This window comes from Heterocephalus glaber, unplaced genomic scaffold (genome assembly GCF_053883595.1).
Source record: "Heterocephalus glaber isolate CG9 unplaced genomic scaffold, H.glaber_assembly_v1.0 deba00000546, whole genome shotgun sequence".
In the NCBI taxonomy this organism is placed as follows: domain Eukaryota; kingdom Metazoa; phylum Chordata; class Mammalia; order Rodentia; family Bathyergidae; genus Heterocephalus; species Heterocephalus glaber.
The window spans coordinates 8,275,602-8,294,314 of NW_028258147.1; the positions used below are offsets into that span (position 1 = coordinate 8,275,602).

The following is an 18,713-nucleotide window of genomic DNA, read 5'->3' on the forward strand; positions in this document are numbered from 1 at the left end:
TTCGGACCAATTATAATTACACAGTCAATTGTTAAAGCATAAAGAAAATTAGGAGAAAGAACCCAAAGAACAAGGAGAATAAAGAGAAACCAGCAAAGTTGGTGGAGATAAGGTGGCTATAAAAGGTCTACAAGCCAAGAGGTGAGAGAAGAAAAAAAATCAAAGAGAAAAAAGAAGCTTTCCTTCAATACTAATATTGGAGTGTCTAAAAAAGGGATGAGAGGGGAAGGAGGAGGGGAGAGAAGGCTAAATTCATTGACTTCAGGTGTAGACTTCAGAGTGGAAGGGGTGTTTGATTTAGAAACAAGAAGTGTATCTGAGGAAGAGTAAAGAATTACTGAGCTGAAGATGCCAGCTGGGCTGGTAATGAAATCCCGGGCAATAGGTCATTTAGTGTCTGGTTATTGTGTTTAATGGTAACAAGCCAATATAGTAATTAGACTTCATTTATAATTACCTATCTTTACATAGCTTGCTCTCTAGGTAGTGTAGAGCTTCTGTTGGGCTGAGCAGGTGTTGTTTTGGGGGCCTTTGTGGACATGGTAAAGAGGAAGGGCTCTAAATTCCTGGGACAGAGGTAGGATTTTTATCCACAGGGAGTGAGTTTCTTTTCCTACTTCCTTTGTACCCTGCTAAGCCATGGAAAGTTATCACTGAGTTTTCCTGCTCCAGTCGAAATTTATTTCGAGTGTCAGAGAAAAGTAATGTAGTCCCCTCTCACTCTAACCTACACCAGGCCAAGAGACTCCACACCCTTCAGGAGGAATACATGCAAAGACTCAGATCATTACTTGTGCTCCTTGTTCCCTTCCCTTTCAAAAAATGCAAGTTTTGGTATATTTCAAAGACAAGAAAGACAGCCACCCAACAGTCTGCTAGGCAAGGTAACTCCAGATCAGAAAAGGAAATTCATATCATAGGTGAACCAGCCCAAAGATCAAGAGGCCAACTGAAGAGACAGAAATGACAGGAGTACAGAGTTAAGGCAGGGAGGGTGGTCTGGCAATCTCCTGGCCTGTAACTGCTGAACTCAGTCAACAGATGATAAAGTCAATTATTAGTGTATAATAGTAATAATAACCACATGTTGACTTACATAGTACAGTGATCAGATGAGATAGCTATATTGTCATTTCCATTTTATAAATGTGAGAAAATAAAGCACAGAAAACTTCAAAATATTGTATAACCTTAAATAAGAAAAAGATGTAAGCTGCAAAAAAGCAGGGATTTTGGTCTTTTTTTAATTCATTGCTATTTTCCCACTTTCTACCACATGTTCAATAATTATTTGGGTTTGGGTTTTGTTTTGTTTTGTTTTGTTTATACAGGCTTTCAATATGTGGCCCAAACTGGACCTGGTATCATAGTGATCCTCCTGCTTCAGCCTCCCAAGTGCTGGGATTAAAGGCATGTGCCACCATACCTGGCTCTAATAATTATTTGTTGAATTAACAGTTAACAGTTTCTCTAGTGTGAGAAACTGATAGTGTAAACAAGGGTTAAAATGATTAAAATGAATAATTGATAATTTGAAATAGGAAAAAAGGTCCAAAGATGAAGGAGTGAAGGGAGGGGAAGGGGAAAGGAAAAGAGGGAAAGGAAAAACTATGAGAACAGAAAAAAAATGGAAATTAAATCTATGTAAATAGGGAAGGGCGGAGGGGGTTAAGGGTGCAAAGGTAATGGGGGAAAAATAAGAACTAAGATACACCATGTACAGGTACAAACACCCAATGATAAATGTAAACGAATTGTATACCTAAAATGTACCAATAAAACGGTTAACAGATCCAAGATCATACCGATGGCATAGAAGGGCTAGGATAGGAATGGAGGTTTGAAGCTCTAGAAGTCCCATGCTGTCCTAGATGCTGTTACAGGAGATAAACTTTGTGTGTCTCTCAACCCAAGCTACATGTGCTTGGTAAGTCCTGCCCTTGCTCTCAAAGCTGGATAGCCAATTGAATACTTCCTACCTCATTTTATGAGGGAAACATTACCCTGATACCAAGAGAAACACATTACAAAAAGGGAAAATATAAACCAATATCTCTTATGAACATAGATGCAAAAATCCGTAACAAAATATTAGCAAATTGAATCCAATATTGAATGAAGAGAATTATACACTATAATCAAATGGGATTTATTCTAGCATGTTAAGCTGGTTAAACATTTAAAAATCAGTTTAATTCACCACATCAACAGGCTAAAGAAATCTAATCAGCTTAACAGTTGATATAAAAATGTTTAACAAAATCCAATATCCATTCATAATAAAAAAAAACTCAGCAAACTGAATAGAAGAGGAACTTCATCAACTTGATAAAAATATCTACACAAAACTTACAGCTCAACTTCATCCATTGCATCTCCCACTCTGAAGGAAGATACTGATAATGAGGGAGGATATGCATATATGGGGACAAATCTATGAGAAATCCATGTACCTTCACTTAATTTTTGATGTGAACCTAAAACTTCCTTTAAAAATAGTGTATTAAACATATATATTGATATCAAGTCTCCAAAAACAATTTTTTTTGCAATATTGGAGATTGAACCCAGGGCCTTCACATGGAGATAAATCCCCAGCCCTTTTAAAATTTTTAAATTTTGAGACAGTGTCTTGCTATGTTGCTAAGTCACCCAGGCTGGGCTCGAACTTGTAATCTTCCTGTGTCAGCCTCTCAAAGTACTGGGACTGCAGGAGTGGACTACAATGCCCACCTTCAAAAATATTTAACTTGTCAAAATAACACTAATGCTCAACTGAATAATAAGCTTAAACAAGATAGATAAGAAAAATTCTGAACAAAGAATAATAAAAGAGGAACTAGCTCTTCCATCTATTAAAATGTATCATAGCACATTTGTAAGTTTGAAAGGATAGTAGATAATGGAAATAAATAATAAAACAAAATAAAATTTTCAGAAGATAAAAAAACCTATAGCTAACATATTTAATGATGAGAAAATGGACACTCAAGATTGAGAGAAGGGTAAGGATATTCTTTCTTTTAACTCCTATTCAACATAATCTTATAAGTCCTAGCTAGTGCCATAAGACAAGAAAAGGAAGTAAAAGACATATAGATTGGAAAGAAAGAAGTAAAACTATCTTTGTGGTAGACATAATTGTCCATGTGTAAAATCCCAAAGAATCAAACTTCTGGAATTAATAAACTAGCACAACAAGGTCTTAGGATATATGGTTAATATTCAAAAGTTAATTACTTTCCTTTATATCAGCAATAAAGTACTAGAATTTGAGATTTTAAAATAATATTTATCAAAATAATCAAAGTAAAATACTTAAGTATAAATCTAACATAATATGTGCATGTTTATATGGGGTAAAGTACAAAACTATGATGAAAGAAATATAAATGAAGAGATAGTCCATGTTCATGGATTGGAAAATTCAATATTATTAAAATGTCCATTCTTCCCAATTCAATCTATAGATTCAGTATAATCTCAATCAAAATCCCAGCAAGCTATTTTATAGAGATTGACATACTGATTCTAATGTTTATATTCAAAAGACATAGATTAGCTGGGTGTAATGGTGCATGACTGTAATCCCAACGCTGGGGAGGCTGAGCCAGAAGGATCACAGTGAGTTGGAGGCCCAACCTGAACTACGTAGAGAGACCAGGTCTCAATAATACCAAAACCAAAACCAAACAAAACAAAAGGTATAGATTAAACAGCATAGTGTTGAGGAGAAGGATAAAGTTGGAGGATGCACATTTGGATGATTGATTTCATGACTTACCATAAAACTACATAATTAAGATAGTATGGTGCTTGCTTCAGCAGCACATATACTAAGATAGTATGGTACTGGTGAAAGAATAAACACATAAATCAATGGAATAGAAGGAAGAGCCCACAAATACATCCACGTACATATAGTCAATTAATTTTTTTCTCTCTGTACTGGGGATCAAACTCAGGACCTTGTGCTTGCCAGGCAGGCACTGCTCCACTGAGCTACATCCTTGGCCCAGTCAATTACTTTTTGATCAAAGATCAAAGGCAGTTCAATGGAGAAAGAGTAGGTTTTTCAACAAATATTCAACAATTAGGACACATGTTAAAAAATATAAACCTGGATGCAGACCTTACATATTTCACAAAAAAACAAGTCAAAATGGATCATAAACCAAAACTATAAAACTAGAAGAGAACATAGAAGAAAATCTAGGTGACTTTGAATGGAGTGATGACTTTTTAGACACAAACTAAAAGCATGATCAATAAAAAACTGACAAATGTAGCTTTATTAAAATTTTCTGCTATACAAAAATCAATGTTAAAAGTCAGAAGACAAAGCACAGAGTTAGAGAAAATATTTGCAAAGTGTACCTGATAAAGATGTCCAAAGTATTTTATGAACTCTCAAAACTCAACAATGAGAAAACAATCAAATTCAAGAGGACCAGGGCTGGAATGTTGCTGAATGGTAGAGCACTTGCCTCACATGCGTGAAGCCACAGGTTTGATTTCCAGCAGCAGGAAAGACAAAGTTGACAGACACTTCACCAAAGAATATGTACAAAAGGTAAATAAGTAAATGAAAAGGTACCCAACAACATTTATTTTAAGAAATTGCAAATTAAAACAATAAGATTTTCTATACACATCTATTAAAATAGCTAAAATACAAAAACCCCCCAAACAAATAGGACCCCTAATAATACCAGCTGCTGGCAAGTATACAAATCAACAGAAGTGATCATCCTTGTTGTTAGGAATATAGAATGATACAATGACTATGGAAGACAGATTTGGCAATTTCTTACAAAGCTAAACACAGTCTTCCCATGCAATCCAGCAATTGTGCTCCTCAGTATTTACCCACATAAGTTGAAAATTTATGTACCACAAATTCTCCCCTTGAATGTTAGAAGCCTTATTTATAATTGCCAAAACCTGGAAGCAACCAAGATGTCTGTCAATAAGTGAATGGATAAACTGGTACACTTATACAGTAAAATATTATTCAGAGATAAAAAGAAATGAATTATCAAGCTACCAATAGACATAGATTAATCTTGAACACATATTTGTACCTGAAAGAAGCCAGTCTGAAAAGTCTACATACTCCATGATTCCATTGTATGTCATTCTGGAAAAGGCAAAACTATAGCAATGATAAAAAGATCAGTGGCTACCAGAGACTTAGAGGGAGCAAAAAGGGTTGAAGGTGAAGATAACATGATGTTTTAGGGTGATGAAACTACTCAGTGTGATAATAAAATTGTGGATACCTAACACTAAGCATTTGAAACCTGTAGAACTTCAAAGACCATTAGAACACCTCTGTAGAGCACACAGAATGAGCCTTAATGTATGTAATTTCAAAAAAAAATATGTAGGAGGTCAAGGGAACCTAAAATGGAATGCAGAATATGACAAAACTAACCATATCATATACATATGAAAGAATCACAGAAAAGGGTAGAGATAAAGGTGCTGATTTAGGTTACTTTGAAAATGAGAAGAGTCTATAAGATTAGATGTGAAAAAGAAAGAAAAGTTCCAAAGGGGAAGGGGAAGGGGAAGGGGTAGGGGAAAGGAAAGAAGGGAAAGGAATAAATAGAAGAAAAGGAAAAAAAGCAAACAAAGTCTTTGTAAATGGGGGTGGTGGTGGAGGGGTTGATGGGAGGGCAGGGGAATGGGGAAAAACAAGAATCAAGATATATTGTGTAAAGGTACAGATTCCCAATGACAAATGTCATCATATTGTATACCTAAAATGTACCAATAAGATTAATGAAAAAAATATTTTCAGGGCCAGGGCTTTAGCTCAGTGGTTCCACCACCTGCCTGCTCAAGGTCCCAAGTTTGATCCCTGGTACCAAAAAAAAAAATTTTTTTTAAATTTGAAAGACATATATAAGCACTGTACTCTAGTTGATAAATATTTTTTAACTGAAACAGTTTGTGTTAACAACTGTGATGCTACAACAAAGTGTACTGAAATTGAACAGTTACGTACATAGATGGTGGATTATTGGTGCTGGGTTTCTCACGTTACAGTGGGGTTTTACAGAAAAGCGGGGAAGAAACTAGAATGATCCATGTAATAATGGATTAGAGTTGGGAGACATCATGTTTATTTTTTCTGTAGGTCCAAATGGTTACCCATAGAAATATTTATAAACATATATGCACTGTGACCAGAATATACACCTACATTTCTTTGTTCTTAAGCTGAGACAACCTACAAGCACTGGCATCCTAGTAGCAACAAGTAACCTAATGCCCAGAACTTGGTTTCTCATACCATCATCCAATAGAAGGAATCAGGGTCCCTAGGAGAAATGGCTGATTCTAGGAGAGCAGCTGGAAATACACAACATAAACTGGTATCAGAAAATAGGGAAATCGTGACAAAACTCCAAAACAAAATTCAACCAATCCCCAAGAGGATTTGGCCAATGGGAGCAGGCCAATAGGACACCGGAACCAACTGAAAGAGCTCCCAAAGGCCAAAGTGAGAGCAATGTGAGCCACAAAATAAAGTGGGATACTGGATTATAACCTAAAAATAAAATAGTTTCTTATAAATAAAATAAACCCATATTGATATACATAAATTATTGAATAAATAAATAAGAGACAAATCTCCCTAACAGGAGAAATCCAAATTAACTATGTAGACACCCTCCTTTCCACTAGGTGAAGCATAACTCCCCACTCCTTAAATAGGAGTTGTGCATAAGGACTTCCTTCAGAAAGTCCTATATGGAAAGGTTAAAAATTCAGTGGACAAACTTGACATACCCTACCTCAGCCAGGTGATCAAGATCAGCATCAACAGCAATACATCCTGTTGACACCATATAGCTGTAATGTGATAGAAATTGTACTGTACCTCTTTGGTCTTCTTCTCCTAAATCCATAAGTTCAGTCTAAAGATGGGCAAAGCATTAGAAAGAGTCCAGGAGGAGGAAAGGGTAGGGTGAGAGTGATCAGTGAATACTAAATTATAGCTAGACAGGAGTAGGATGTTCTGGTGGGCTATTGCACAGCAGGGTGACTTTAGGTAATAATAATGTACCATGTGTTTCAAAAAGCTAGAATAAAGGATTTTGAATTTTTTATCATAAATAATAAATGTTTGAGGATATCTATGTACTTGATTTAAACATCACACAATGTAAACGTGTATCAAAATGTCGTATTAGGTATCTCATAAATATGCACAATTTTTGTAGTTTTATGTGTTAGCTTAAAAATAGAAATCAAAAAAGATCCTAAATGAGAGGTATTCTATACAATGCTTGATTCCTTAAAACTGTCCAAATCATCAAAAAACAAGAGTTTGAGAAACTGTCATAGCCAAAAGGAACCGAAGGAGATGGTATGATTCAGTGTTAAGTGGTCTTCTGGATGGAATTCTGGAACAGAAAAAGAACATTAGGGGGGAAATGAGTAAATCTGAAGAGTATGGACTTTAGCTAATAATAATATGTCGACATTGGTTTATTAAGTATAACAAATATATTAATATAAAATGTTAATAGGGGAAACTGGATGTGAGGTATATGGGAATTTTCTGTATTATCTTCAAATTTTCTCTGTAACTCTAATATTATCCTAAAAATAAAGTTTATTAAAATAAATTTTACCTTAACACAAATAAACAGCTGTGGATCTGCCTCCCCAGTTCCTCTGCCTCATGCAAAATAGTGCAGAGTGGGATGAGTGTAGAGTCAGGAACCAGCTGAACTTCAGGATTCTAATTCCAGCGCAGCCTGAAAAGCCCGGTCCCCATGCAGCCCCTTCCCCACTCTGCAAGAGTGGTGTGTGCTTGTGGCCAAAAGGAGAAGGCCTTCTCCAAGGGTGGCTGACAGGGTGTGGTCGGCTCATCCTAGTCTGCTGTGGTCCCAGCCAGTTTCTGACCTGCCAGCTCTGGGCTGAGCTCCTCACTGCCTTCCCTTCCCATCAAGCCTGGGGCTTCTGGTCTGAGGAGCTTTCGCCTCTGAACTCCCCAGTTCTACCTGGAGTTAGTCTGGGCCAGGGCAGACTCACCACTCTACCTGACACCCTGGTCCTGACGCAGACACAAGCCATTGTTGCGCTCAGGGATTAGGGACTCACTGAGCAAAAGAGGGACAAAGGAGGTTTTCTCCCTGTGTCCCTTGTTTTCAAAACCACAGCTAGGAAGGTGTGCACTTTACCACCTTTCTGGAGTGATCAGAGGGAGGGAGCCAGGCACCAGCCTCCTAGGAGCTGAGCCATAGCCACAGCTGCAGGGATTTGCAGGCAGGAGGGGTTTGGGTGTTGGAGCAGAATCTGGGTTAGGGGAGTAGGGTGACTGCAGAAAGCTTTGGAGGTGGAAAATGCAACTTTAATGTGAGGGTCTCAGACTTAGAGAATATCCAGAGAACTTGAGGAACCTCCAAGTTTTTGTAGCAATAAAACCACTTGAGCTTTAAGGTGGGAGGTACCAGCTGTTAGAGAATAAGCTTGGATAGGTGGTGTGTGCGCTCTGGAAAGAGGAGGGCTGGCAAGAGTTGGGGCTCTCTGGAGAGAGGGAAGAGGGGCCAGAACCCCATGTCCTATGCAAAGGCTCTATAGAGAAGTGTTAAACAGCCTGGAACTGGTGTCACTTCCCACAAAAGGTGCCGAAATCCTCTGGTGAGGTGTCAGACCAAAGTCAGCAGACCAGGGCGCTGGCCGCGCCCTGTCTTCTCCAGCTTTACGCACGGGCTTGGCTCACCTTCTGGCTCTGTGAGGAAGGTAAAGGAACTCCAGCCACCTCTCCCGAGGACAGGGCTTTTGCTGCAGCTACAAAGCTTTATGGCATGGGCTCCCAAAGGTAGAAGAAGCCAGCAGTTAAGGCTCTACATCCAGGGTGAGGGATAGGCTGGAATGGCCATGGCTGGCCCAGGAGAGGGGCGCGCAGCCTGGCTGGCGGGCGGCAAGACCTCTGAGTTAATGTATAATTGTGAGCAGATGGCGGGGGCTGGCGGCAGCCTGGGGCCTGGGCCCAGCTAATGAGGGACAATTAGCCCCAACCACAGTGGGGGCAGTTGAGAGAGTCAGACAGTGAAGGCAGATATTTGCTCCTCAAACAGTCTGGTGCGCTGGGCAGAGGGCTGAGAGACGGAGCCCTTGGGCTTGCTAGGCCCCCCGCCAGGGCCCTTTCCCCTTTTCCCTCCCCCCATCACCTCTGGGTCTAATGCTTCTGTTTATTCAGACCCAAGAGCCCGTCGTAAAGGCAGAGGGAGAGGGTAGTTTATGGGGGAAATCGCTGCCACCACCATCTGCCAGGGCTTGTCCTTTCTCCCCCCTGTCAGCCCTATCTCCACCCTCAAGCAGCTGTCTATGAGAATAGCTGGTCAGGATATGAGCCTTGAGCCCCTAGAGGCAGGGGCTGATCTAGGGGAGCAGGATGAGGCAGAAAGGGGCACTAAGAGCAGGGCTATCCCATCCCTTCCTGGGGACCTCCTTTCACCCAGGCATGGCTAAGTAGAGTGACCAGCAGTCCCCAGCTGCCCAGAGCTGGAATGGGTTCTGCTTACTCTGGGGCATATGCTTTCCTGCCCACGGTGCTGAAATCAACTACTATAGTCTCCCCTGTACTCCAGGTCTCTGGGCCAGCCTGAGGATGCTGGAGGAGGAGAAGGGGAATATGTGTCAGGTAAGGCAGAAATGTGATACATTTGGCCCTTGAGAATAGTTCCTTACCCTAATATTAAGTTAAATGTATCACACCTTCTCCCACCCTCTGAAACCCAAAGTATTTACCAGTGAGATGCAGTCTTCTTTCCTTTGGCTTCTGGGTCTAGTTTGTTTGTCTTATACTCTGCTTACTTCAGCCTAGCTTCTATGATGGAGTTACAAAGTCTAAGGTTTAGAATGGATACAAAGGTCTTTTCCATGTTGGTCCCTTCACACCGCACAGGGATCTGTCCAAGACCATAATAGCAAAAATGCTTCTAAGCGCTGGAGGCTATGCTCATTTGTAGCAAGTCATTCTGCAGAGACAACCTACCTAGCTGCTGGTGCCCTCACCTCAACAATGACCCAGATAACCTATGGTGTCTTTTGTGGGAACAGCAGTGTCATTAATGACATAAGAGTGTAATAACACCAACTCCCTAGTGGAATGGAGTCTGTTAACACCTAAAGAAGGAAGAAGGAAAAACAGGTTGTAGATCTCCTTTAACCACCCCACGTGTATCTTTAACTACCCCTAGGGGCTCATTTCCAAGAGCACTGCCATTGTCAGTGTTCTGGGGTCTAAACCTTCTCTTTCCAGGCAAGAACACACCCTTCATGTCACCCCAGCCAAGCAGCCATTGAATTGATAAAGAGCTCTGTTGCTATGTGTCCATTCACTTCCCTCTTTCAGAGTTTTAGGAGTCAATTCACTATTCAGGAATTAGACTTAATACCCATTTATCTTTTATGGCACTACACATACAACCTAGGAAATGACCCAAAAGCCCAGGCATATGCATTCTGGCTTTGAAGCTATGTCAGTGGTTCTGGAAGGCTGTACTTCTTTGCATCCAAAAATTTGGGTACATGGTCTGAAGCTCCCCATCTTCCATGGCCCTCATGCCCTTCAGGAGTCCTGACCCCTGCAGGGTACATTCTGGGTCCAGGGAGCCTGCATGAGAATGACTACCTGCTTCAGATTGGTAGGTGGACACAAGGTGGGCTCTGAAGACTCCCTACAGAAGGACACAGTGGATCATTGGCTGTAGTCTGCTCTGCCTCAGGGCCAGTGTCAGTCAGCTCCATGCACACCTCCCTCCTCCTCTCTCCTCTGCTCATGGCCTGTGACATCACTGGGTGCTCCCAGAAGGCTGCCCTCTGCTCCTGAGCACAGCTCTCTGTAGCTCTGGACCCCCTGGCAGGACGGAAGCAGGAACAGAGTAGAAGCTGTTACTAGGACCAGACTACCAGCACCCCTACAGCCTACAGGGGTCTCAGGAGCCCAGCACAGGACCCTGAGACTTTCCACTGAAGCTCCCACCTCATTTCCTCTACCCAGGTAGCTCACTTGCAGGCTCATTGTCTGCTCTGCCTCCCATGCTGTCTCCATGTCTTTGTGTGGCCAAGCCCAACTATCTCTCTCTGGCTTTGTAGCTGCCCACCCTCCTGCCCCTTCAGCACCCTCTTCTGCTTTCTCATCTCATGAGTACCAGTAATTTTGGGGAATATGTGTTGTGGCTATTACAAATGGAGTTTCTGTTTGTGAGTTGGGGCATGATTCTTTTTTGTTTTAGAGATTGTCTAGGATTAGATATTGAACCTGTATTCCCGTATCTCAGGATACCCAGTGCTCTGAATCACTTAGGAGGACATAGTCCTATCAAGGGTTCAGAGTTTGGCTGATATTCTGGACTCCAACCCCTTATCCTTGTATAGCCCTTTACATTCCCAGCTTGACTCCACTGCTTTGGTGGCAATTTCACAAACACAAAGCAGGGTTGGCTATAAAGAGATTCCTGGAATTAGGAGCCAGAAGTTTTTACTTTAAACCTTGAGTTTCATTTTCTGGTTGGCCCCAGACTTATGAGAACCTCAATCTGTTCCAATTTTCTTTGAAAAAACCTCTGCCTTCCCTCCAATTTTCTGGGGAGTGCTTGGTGGGGAATGTGTCTCTCCCTGCCTAGAACGGGAGCAAATAAAATCCACTTTAGCTACTGAATTTACACAGTAAGCTTTGGATTCTGTATTCTAATACGTTATTGCTGCTTCCATGCTAGTTTCTCTGCCAGATTGGATTATAATCTCGTGGACAGCAAAGACCTTGTCCCTTTTCTATTTTACTCCCTTCATTCCAAACAACCAGCAATGTGCTTGTGCCTAATGCCTTGTTCAGTAAGTAGTTGCAGATGAGTTAACTGAGCCAAGACAGCATGATTATTATGGGAAAGTTCCATGTATAAGCTGTTCCCTAGGGTCTAGAAATTATAGGAGGCAGGTTCAACTCTCATTAATTGATGAAAACAGAAAAGACATGACCTGTGTCTCTTGTTGCTCAAAGACTGTTTTGTGCTCAAGATGGCTTCTATGTGGGTCAGCAGGTAACCCTCTCTGCTTATTATTTTCTTCCTTCGATATGTCTTCAAGAAATATTAATTTAATGGATGAATGTCTGATCCAAGAAAGGTGGTCTCTGAAAATGAAGCTTCACCGTGAGATCTAGAGCTCTTCAGAGTTAACCAGAACCAACACCTGCAGCCAGTTAGAAGCTCCTAAGAGGTGTGTCTTTTAGGAGAAGCCAGCTCTTCTGGCTTGTTCATCTTTACTTCCAATGTGTGGGACCAAAGCCCAGTGCTGGGGGTGGTAGAGCCGAGCCAGACATTTTCCCCAAAGCTTCCTGGAGAGTATAAAACAAAACAAAACAAAACAAAATGAAAAACAAAACAAATTAGGAGCAACCGCTTCCCCTAAGTGCTCAGAAGGAAGCATTTAGCTGGTGGTTTGGAGAACCTAGTCCAGGACTGCCTGACAGTGAAGGTAAAGCCTTGAACCTGAGGACCTGGAGTCTGGCTCAACTGTATCAGTGAGAGGTTGAAAAGGCTTATGAGTGGTCAGAGGCAGACATTACCTGTTTGGAAAGGAAAAAGCCTGAGCTTGGGGAAGCAGTATCTCTTTCCACTTCTTGTAATGGATGTGTGGAAATGAGCTCCTTCTCACCCTCCCAGCCCCTTCTCGGGCTATCCAGAGGGATCCCGTCTTTAGTTGGGTCTGTGATGTTCATAATATAAGGATTTAAAGTAAAGACAATTCTAATGTTTTAATTTTAGCCAACTTATTGTTAAATTTTAGAAACCTAAAATTTACACAAAGCATTATATCCCAGAAACCTTCAAGCAAGTGACCTCCCCCAAGTAACCCCCCATTAGTGCAGACCCAGCCCCCAAACTGGAATAGGTTTGCTTAGAAGGAACTCCCCTGTCTAATCTTTTCCCAGTTGGCTTCCTGTCCTTCTGTGAGCACGCTCAGCTCAGAACATGCAGCAAGATGGTAAGAAGCCTGGGAGAAATGGGAATAATGGAGGCGTAGAGAGACAGGGGACTATTTCAGGGCACTGCTTCCATTAACCCAATTTCATCTGTCCTTGGCCAATGTTTAGGGAGAAGTTTTTCCAGTCAATCCCTCTCTGCTTTACCCTGCTTCCCTTAGGTCAGGAAGGTTGGTACTTATGGCCAAGGAGCCAAGACTCACACATAAGCTACCTCCCAAAGAAAGTGGCATATTTTGAGGCTCCTGGGAGCAGGAGGGGAGCAGACTACTGGAGGAGGATTTAATCTATGGTGGGAAGGCCAGGCTGAAGGGACCTGAGTGACTCTCTGTAAAGGTGGGTGGGTGGAGTTTGGGGAGAGCCAATGTATGGATGCTTCCTTTCCATTTCCAGGGATCAGCAGCATGAATCAGCTGGGGGGACTCTTTGTGAATGGTCGGCCCTTGCCTCTGGACACCCGGCAGCAGATTGTGCAGCTAGCAGTCACTGGAATGCGGCCCTGCGACATCTCACGGAGCCTTAAGGTAAGGCACTTAAGGAAGTGCCAAGATCTTCACCCAGAGAGAAGGGGCCCCTCCGAAAGGCAAGAGTATGGGGGATTTGGGGGCTGGGGCTACCTCCTAGAAGACCTTCTTGGTAGTTGAGAAGGGGAGTAAGGCTGGACTCTCAACTCCATGGCTTGGTCCAGTAAGTATTGCTTTGCTTTGTAGCCTCCTTCTCTCCCAGGGACACCTGTCCTTGTTTCTCACCTGTCTTAGGTATCAAATGGCTGTGTGAGCAAGATCCTAGGGCGTTACTACCGTACAGGTGTCTTGGAGCCCAAGGGTATTGGGGGAAGCAAGCCACGTCTGGCAACACCCCCTGTGGTGGCTCGAATTGCCCAGCTGAAGGATGAGTGTCCAGCCCTGTTTGCTTGGGAGATCCAACGTCAACTCTGTGCTGAAGGGCTTTGTCCCCAGGACAAGACTCCCAGTGTGAGTGCTCTTCTTCCCTGAACCAGGACTGGCAAAACAGACTGCCTGGGAAGAACAAAATCTCTTTTTAGTTGTCTGGGAGTAGCTGGAATCTTCTGATTCATAAGTTTCTCTCTTCTGAAAAATGGTGGTCGTGAGAGTGGAGAGAGAAGAAAGCATGGGGATAGAGAGAAGGCTGCACATGGGAATTATGTGAGGGTGGAGATAGCAGGGGAGAAAGGAAATGGGGTGGGGGGCTCAGGATGTAATGCTGGATCTTTACACTATTTTTCCATTCAACACCCTAACACATCCAGGTCTCCTCCATTAATCGAGTTCTGCGGGCACTACAGGAAGACCAGAGACTGCAATGGACCCAACTCAGGTCATCAGGTGGGTCTTGGAGTTTCCCCCATGGATAGTCAGGACCAAAACTTTAGCATTTTATAGCCCTCAAAGCACTTTCTTGTTCTTTTTTGAATCACCCTTCCAACAATCCAGTAAGATTGTCAAGGTTCCTTATTTTGTCCTGGAATAATAAAATTGAGGTTCAGGGAAGTGAAATGACTAACCCAAGGTCACCAACTAGTTGTTGGCAGGTCTTAGAACAGAACCTTGGTCCCCTAACTACTAGGTTCACAGGATCTGCTGAGAAAGAGGCAGGACTGGGTCTGTCACACCTTACCTCTGCCTCATGCATAGCTTCTCAGAGCATCCTTCATATTCTATGGGATTGGGCAAACTTGGACCAACCCCAATGCTGTTTTCTCTAAGTATCTCTGTGGTACTTAAACACATTTCCCATCAAGGGCCCTTGCAGAAACCTTCAAGTAATTGGATGCTCCACTAGCTCAGCTCTATACACTCGTGTGGCTGTCACCTAGCCTCAGCCCCAGGGACTCAGGGATCCCATCTGCCAGAGGAATCACCATTGCAGACCTCCTGAAGACATTGTCTTCCTTTGCAGCTGTTTTGGCTCCAACTCTTCCCAATTCTCCTAGTGCCTCTGAAGCACCCCGAGGCCCCTATCCAGGGACCAGCCACCGGAATCGGACTATCTTCTCACCAGGCCAAGCTGAGGCATTGGAGAAAGGTGCTGGACTGGGGTGGGTAGTGGGATAGAGTCTTTGGTGTGACAGGTGGGGGCAGTGCCCCTGAGGCCTGTGGACAGAGACAGAGAAGGGCAGGCTGTGGTTGGCCCTGCTTTGGGAAGGGAAGAAGTTTAGAGTGGTAGCAGGTAGGAAGTGGGGTCTGATGGGAAGACCCGTGTCTTTCTGCCTGCCTGTGTCCTCACTGTGTGAGCCTCCATCTCTGCAGAGTTCCAGCGTGGGCAGTATCCTGATTCAGTGGCCCGTGGGAAGCTGGCTGCTGCCACTTCTCTGCCTGAGGACACGGTGAAGGTAAGCTCTGTGACATGGTGTGCACAAATCACAAGGAGAAAGAAAATAGAAACAAATTTATATGGAGCAAAGAGAAAAAATCAGAGATGAAAGTCTCTTGTTCTCCTTCTGCTGATTGCTCTCTTCTCTTCCCTACCCCAAGCCTTTGAGTTGAGGAAAGACAGAGAGCAAAGGCCAGAGCAGAGAGGGAGACATCAGGCCTGAGGAGGGCTCTACATTCTGAGTCTAGGCCAGGAACATGCAGTGAGAGAAGAGTTGCCAGGTGGCAAAAAGCAGTCAGCTACCTAGTCCTTGTTCTCCTTAGGTCTGGTTTTCAAACAGAAGAGCCAAATGGCGACGGCAAGAAAAGTTGAAGTGGGAAATGCAGATGCCAGGTGATTTCTGTGCACATCTCATTTATCCATCCACCCATCCATCCACCCATCCATCCACCCATCCATCCACTCATTCATCCATTCTTCCATCCATCCATCCATCCATCCATCCACCTACCTAACATTTACACAGCAACTCCTATGCTCCAAGCCCTGTGCTAGATGTTGGGTACACATAGTCCCTGCTCTTAAGGCTTGTACTGTCTCCAGTACCATCCCTGAGTTTTAATCCTTCTTTCTAACTTCCCAAGGCTTTGCCCTGGGGAGGAAGGCAGTTTAGGGTTTTGATATCCATCTCCTCCCACACCTGCTATCTTTCCAGGAACTCCTCCCATACCTAACCCTCCCTGCCTTTTCCCATATAGCCTCTGCCACCAACACCAATTCCTCCCTCTGAGTGGATCCATCTTCATCTTGCAGGCACTTCTCAGGATCTGACTGTACCAAGGGTTTCCTCAGCGATCATCTCTACACAGGTACTTGGGAGTTTGCGATGTGGGAAACTGAAGGGCTCATTGCTTCTCCCATTTCTGGTGAAGGCCTGAGCTAAGATCCATAACTTTCTAGTGCTCCCACAGTGTATACTTCTGGAAAGTGCCACCCCCTAGTCTGCTATACGAATGGTACTCTCTGGAGTTGTGCGGGATAGTTTGGGGGCAGTAGTTCTAAACAAGAAGTTCACTGGCAGCTGAGGGTCTCCTCTTGCTTTTTCTAGCAGTCCCCTAGCAGTGTACCTACAGCAGCCCTGCCTGCCCTGGACCTGTTGGGTCCTTCCTGCTATCAGCTGTGCTGGAGGACAGCACCAAAAAAGATTCTGAGTGACACTCCACCTCAAGCCTGTTTCCAGCCCTGCTGGGGTAAGAATCAGGCCAGGCCTCAATCCTGCAGGGTGTGTGTTGGGTGGGGGGCACCTGACTGACTCCTTGACGTACCAGAGGGCATGGATCTCTAATTGGTGCCACCAAATCAACCTCAGTACAGCTTTCTTCATTTCTTGCCTGGCCCACAAAGTTGAAGAGACTAGTAGCCCTTGAGCCTACAGTAGCACTGACTATCACAGCAGGTAAAGGGAGGTGGGATTGGATTTGGGGTGTATATCCAGCCTCTCCCCCTCATTGACTTTGAGGGATGGGGCAGGAGCAGAAAATGCAAGCTCCCCTCTACCCTGCAGGATACTCATTCCCACAACTACTTTCCTTGAATTTAAGACTGCTTTGCCCTCCCTGTCCTTCCTTCCACTGCCCCTCACCAGTGTTGGTGCTCTTTAGGCTCTGCTTTGGCCGGGCTCTCCACTACTGTAAGGCCTGAATGAGTCAAGAGATCTAGAGTGTGAAGGAGATGGGGTGGGCAGGACCTAATCCTCCTACCCTTTGTGATCACTGTCTTTCCCACACAGATTGTCACTTCTCCCTCCTTCCTGTGGCCTCTCCCTCGTGTTCGGATCTTGCCTGGCCCTGCCTTGCTGCCCCTCCTGTGCATCACCTGACTGAAAGGGCTAGAGAAGCAACACCCATCCCCTACTCACACTGGCTTTAAGAGGCCTCCACTTGGTAATAATAAAAAAAATTTGAATTCGTAGTAGTTCCTATTGTTCATTATTTTTTCTGTCCCTGTTATTCATTTTAATTTTTTCCCTGAGTACTCATATGCCCAATCCTGTATTTAATAATTATAAGCAGTACCTTATCATCTATCTTTATCTGTCTGTCTGTCTGTCTGTCTAACTATCTATCTATCATCACCTAGGGCTGGGGATTTAGCTCAGTGGTTTCACTGCCTGCTGTGCAAGCGCAAGGACCCAAGTTTGATCCCCGGTAACAAAAAAAAAAAAAAAAAAAAAAGAATATCTATCATCATCATCATCACTGTCATCATCAAATTTATGTATATACATGCAGTACATAATAAATGTGTTGTCTATATATCTACCTCATGTATGTACCTATACATCTATGTGTGTGCTTATTTATCTTTCTATCTAGGTGTTTGGGTGCTCAAATGTCCACATGTACATGCACATACACTCACACATACACAATTGTATCATGGTACTTCACTCCTAAGTCCTTCATTGTGCATCTCCAAAAGATAAAGAACAATTTTTTTTTTTTTTTTGGTACCTGGGATCGAACTTGGGACCTTGCACTTGTGTGGCAAGCACCTGAACCACTGAGCTAAATCCCTGGCCCTAAAGAACAATTTTTACACTATCACAGTAACATACCACATCTAAGTAAATTTCCGTAACCCAAGAAAATAGACATTAATTCCCTAACTACATTTTGTTGTAGCACCAAATACAGTGGAAATTGCATTTTTCATACTCTTTTTCTGTTTATACATGGTCTAAGGGCAGGTTCTCCTTGGGAGTATATTCCAAATTTTCTTAAGTCTGTTGTTTGGAGAGTCTTGGGATGAGGGAAAAGGGAGGAAGGCAATGGAAGGTGAAGGAGGAGCTAATCAGAAAGGAGGATGCCTCAGCTCCAATTCTTTCCCTTTGAAGGGCAGGGGGTGGGTAATGATGCTTTCAAGAGGAGTGGAGATGAGAGAATGGGGACATGTTTGTTTAGTTCCATCTGAGAACAGTATTGATCCAGAAGTTGTCATCCAACCACGTCATTTTTATTATCAAATTCTCCAAAGCTGTGCTGTTCAGTAACCAGTGATCAATCGCATGTGGCTATTTACATGTAATGTAAATTAAATAATGTGAACAATTCAGCTCGTTGCTTGCACTCGCCACATTTCAAATGCCCAATGGTCACAAGCGGCTTGTGTGCTATACTGGACAGTGAAGATTACAGAGCATTTCCATCAGTGTGGAAAGTTCCATGCAACAGCACAGTTCCGGCTGGGGCCTCAGAGCCGAGCACATTCAAGCAAAGGATGGATTGTCACTTGTAGGGAGCTGGGCATAAGATGCTGTGTATGCATACAAGTATATTCCTGAGCACACATGCCCATACATCTGAGT

The 18,713-nt window shown here is 43.2% G+C and overlaps 1 protein-coding gene across 1 annotated transcript; it reads left to right on the top strand.

Annotated features, from left to right (window-relative positions):
- Nucleotides 1–13,001: 13,001 nt before the first annotated feature.
- Pax4 (paired box 4) lies at nucleotides 13,002–17,275 on the top strand. The gene is made up of 10 exons (XM_004856469.1): nucleotides 13,002–13,014; nucleotides 13,406–13,536; nucleotides 13,771–13,986; nucleotides 14,283–14,358; nucleotides 14,933–15,058; nucleotides 15,283–15,365; nucleotides 15,670–15,739; nucleotides 16,160–16,215; nucleotides 16,455–16,596; nucleotides 17,136–17,275. Exons 1-10 carry the CDS (start codon nucleotides 13,002–13,004, stop codon nucleotides 17,273–17,275), a joined length of 1,053 nt encoding a protein of 350 aa, XP_004856526.1.
- Nucleotides 17,276–18,713: the final 1,438 nt, after the last annotated feature.

What these genes read in the sequence shown, in the direction of transcription:
- Pax4 (XM_004856469.1), top strand. An exon ending in CAGCGATCATCTCTACACAG is followed by an intron (nt 16,216 to 16,454) that starts GTACTTGGGAGT and finishes TGCTTTTTCTAG; the next exon opens with CAGTCCCCTAGCAGTGTACC. An exon ending in CTGTTTCCAGCCCTGCTGGG is followed by an intron (nt 16,597 to 17,135) that starts GTAAGAATCAGG and finishes TTTCCCACACAG; the next exon opens with ATTGTCACTTCTCCCTCCTT.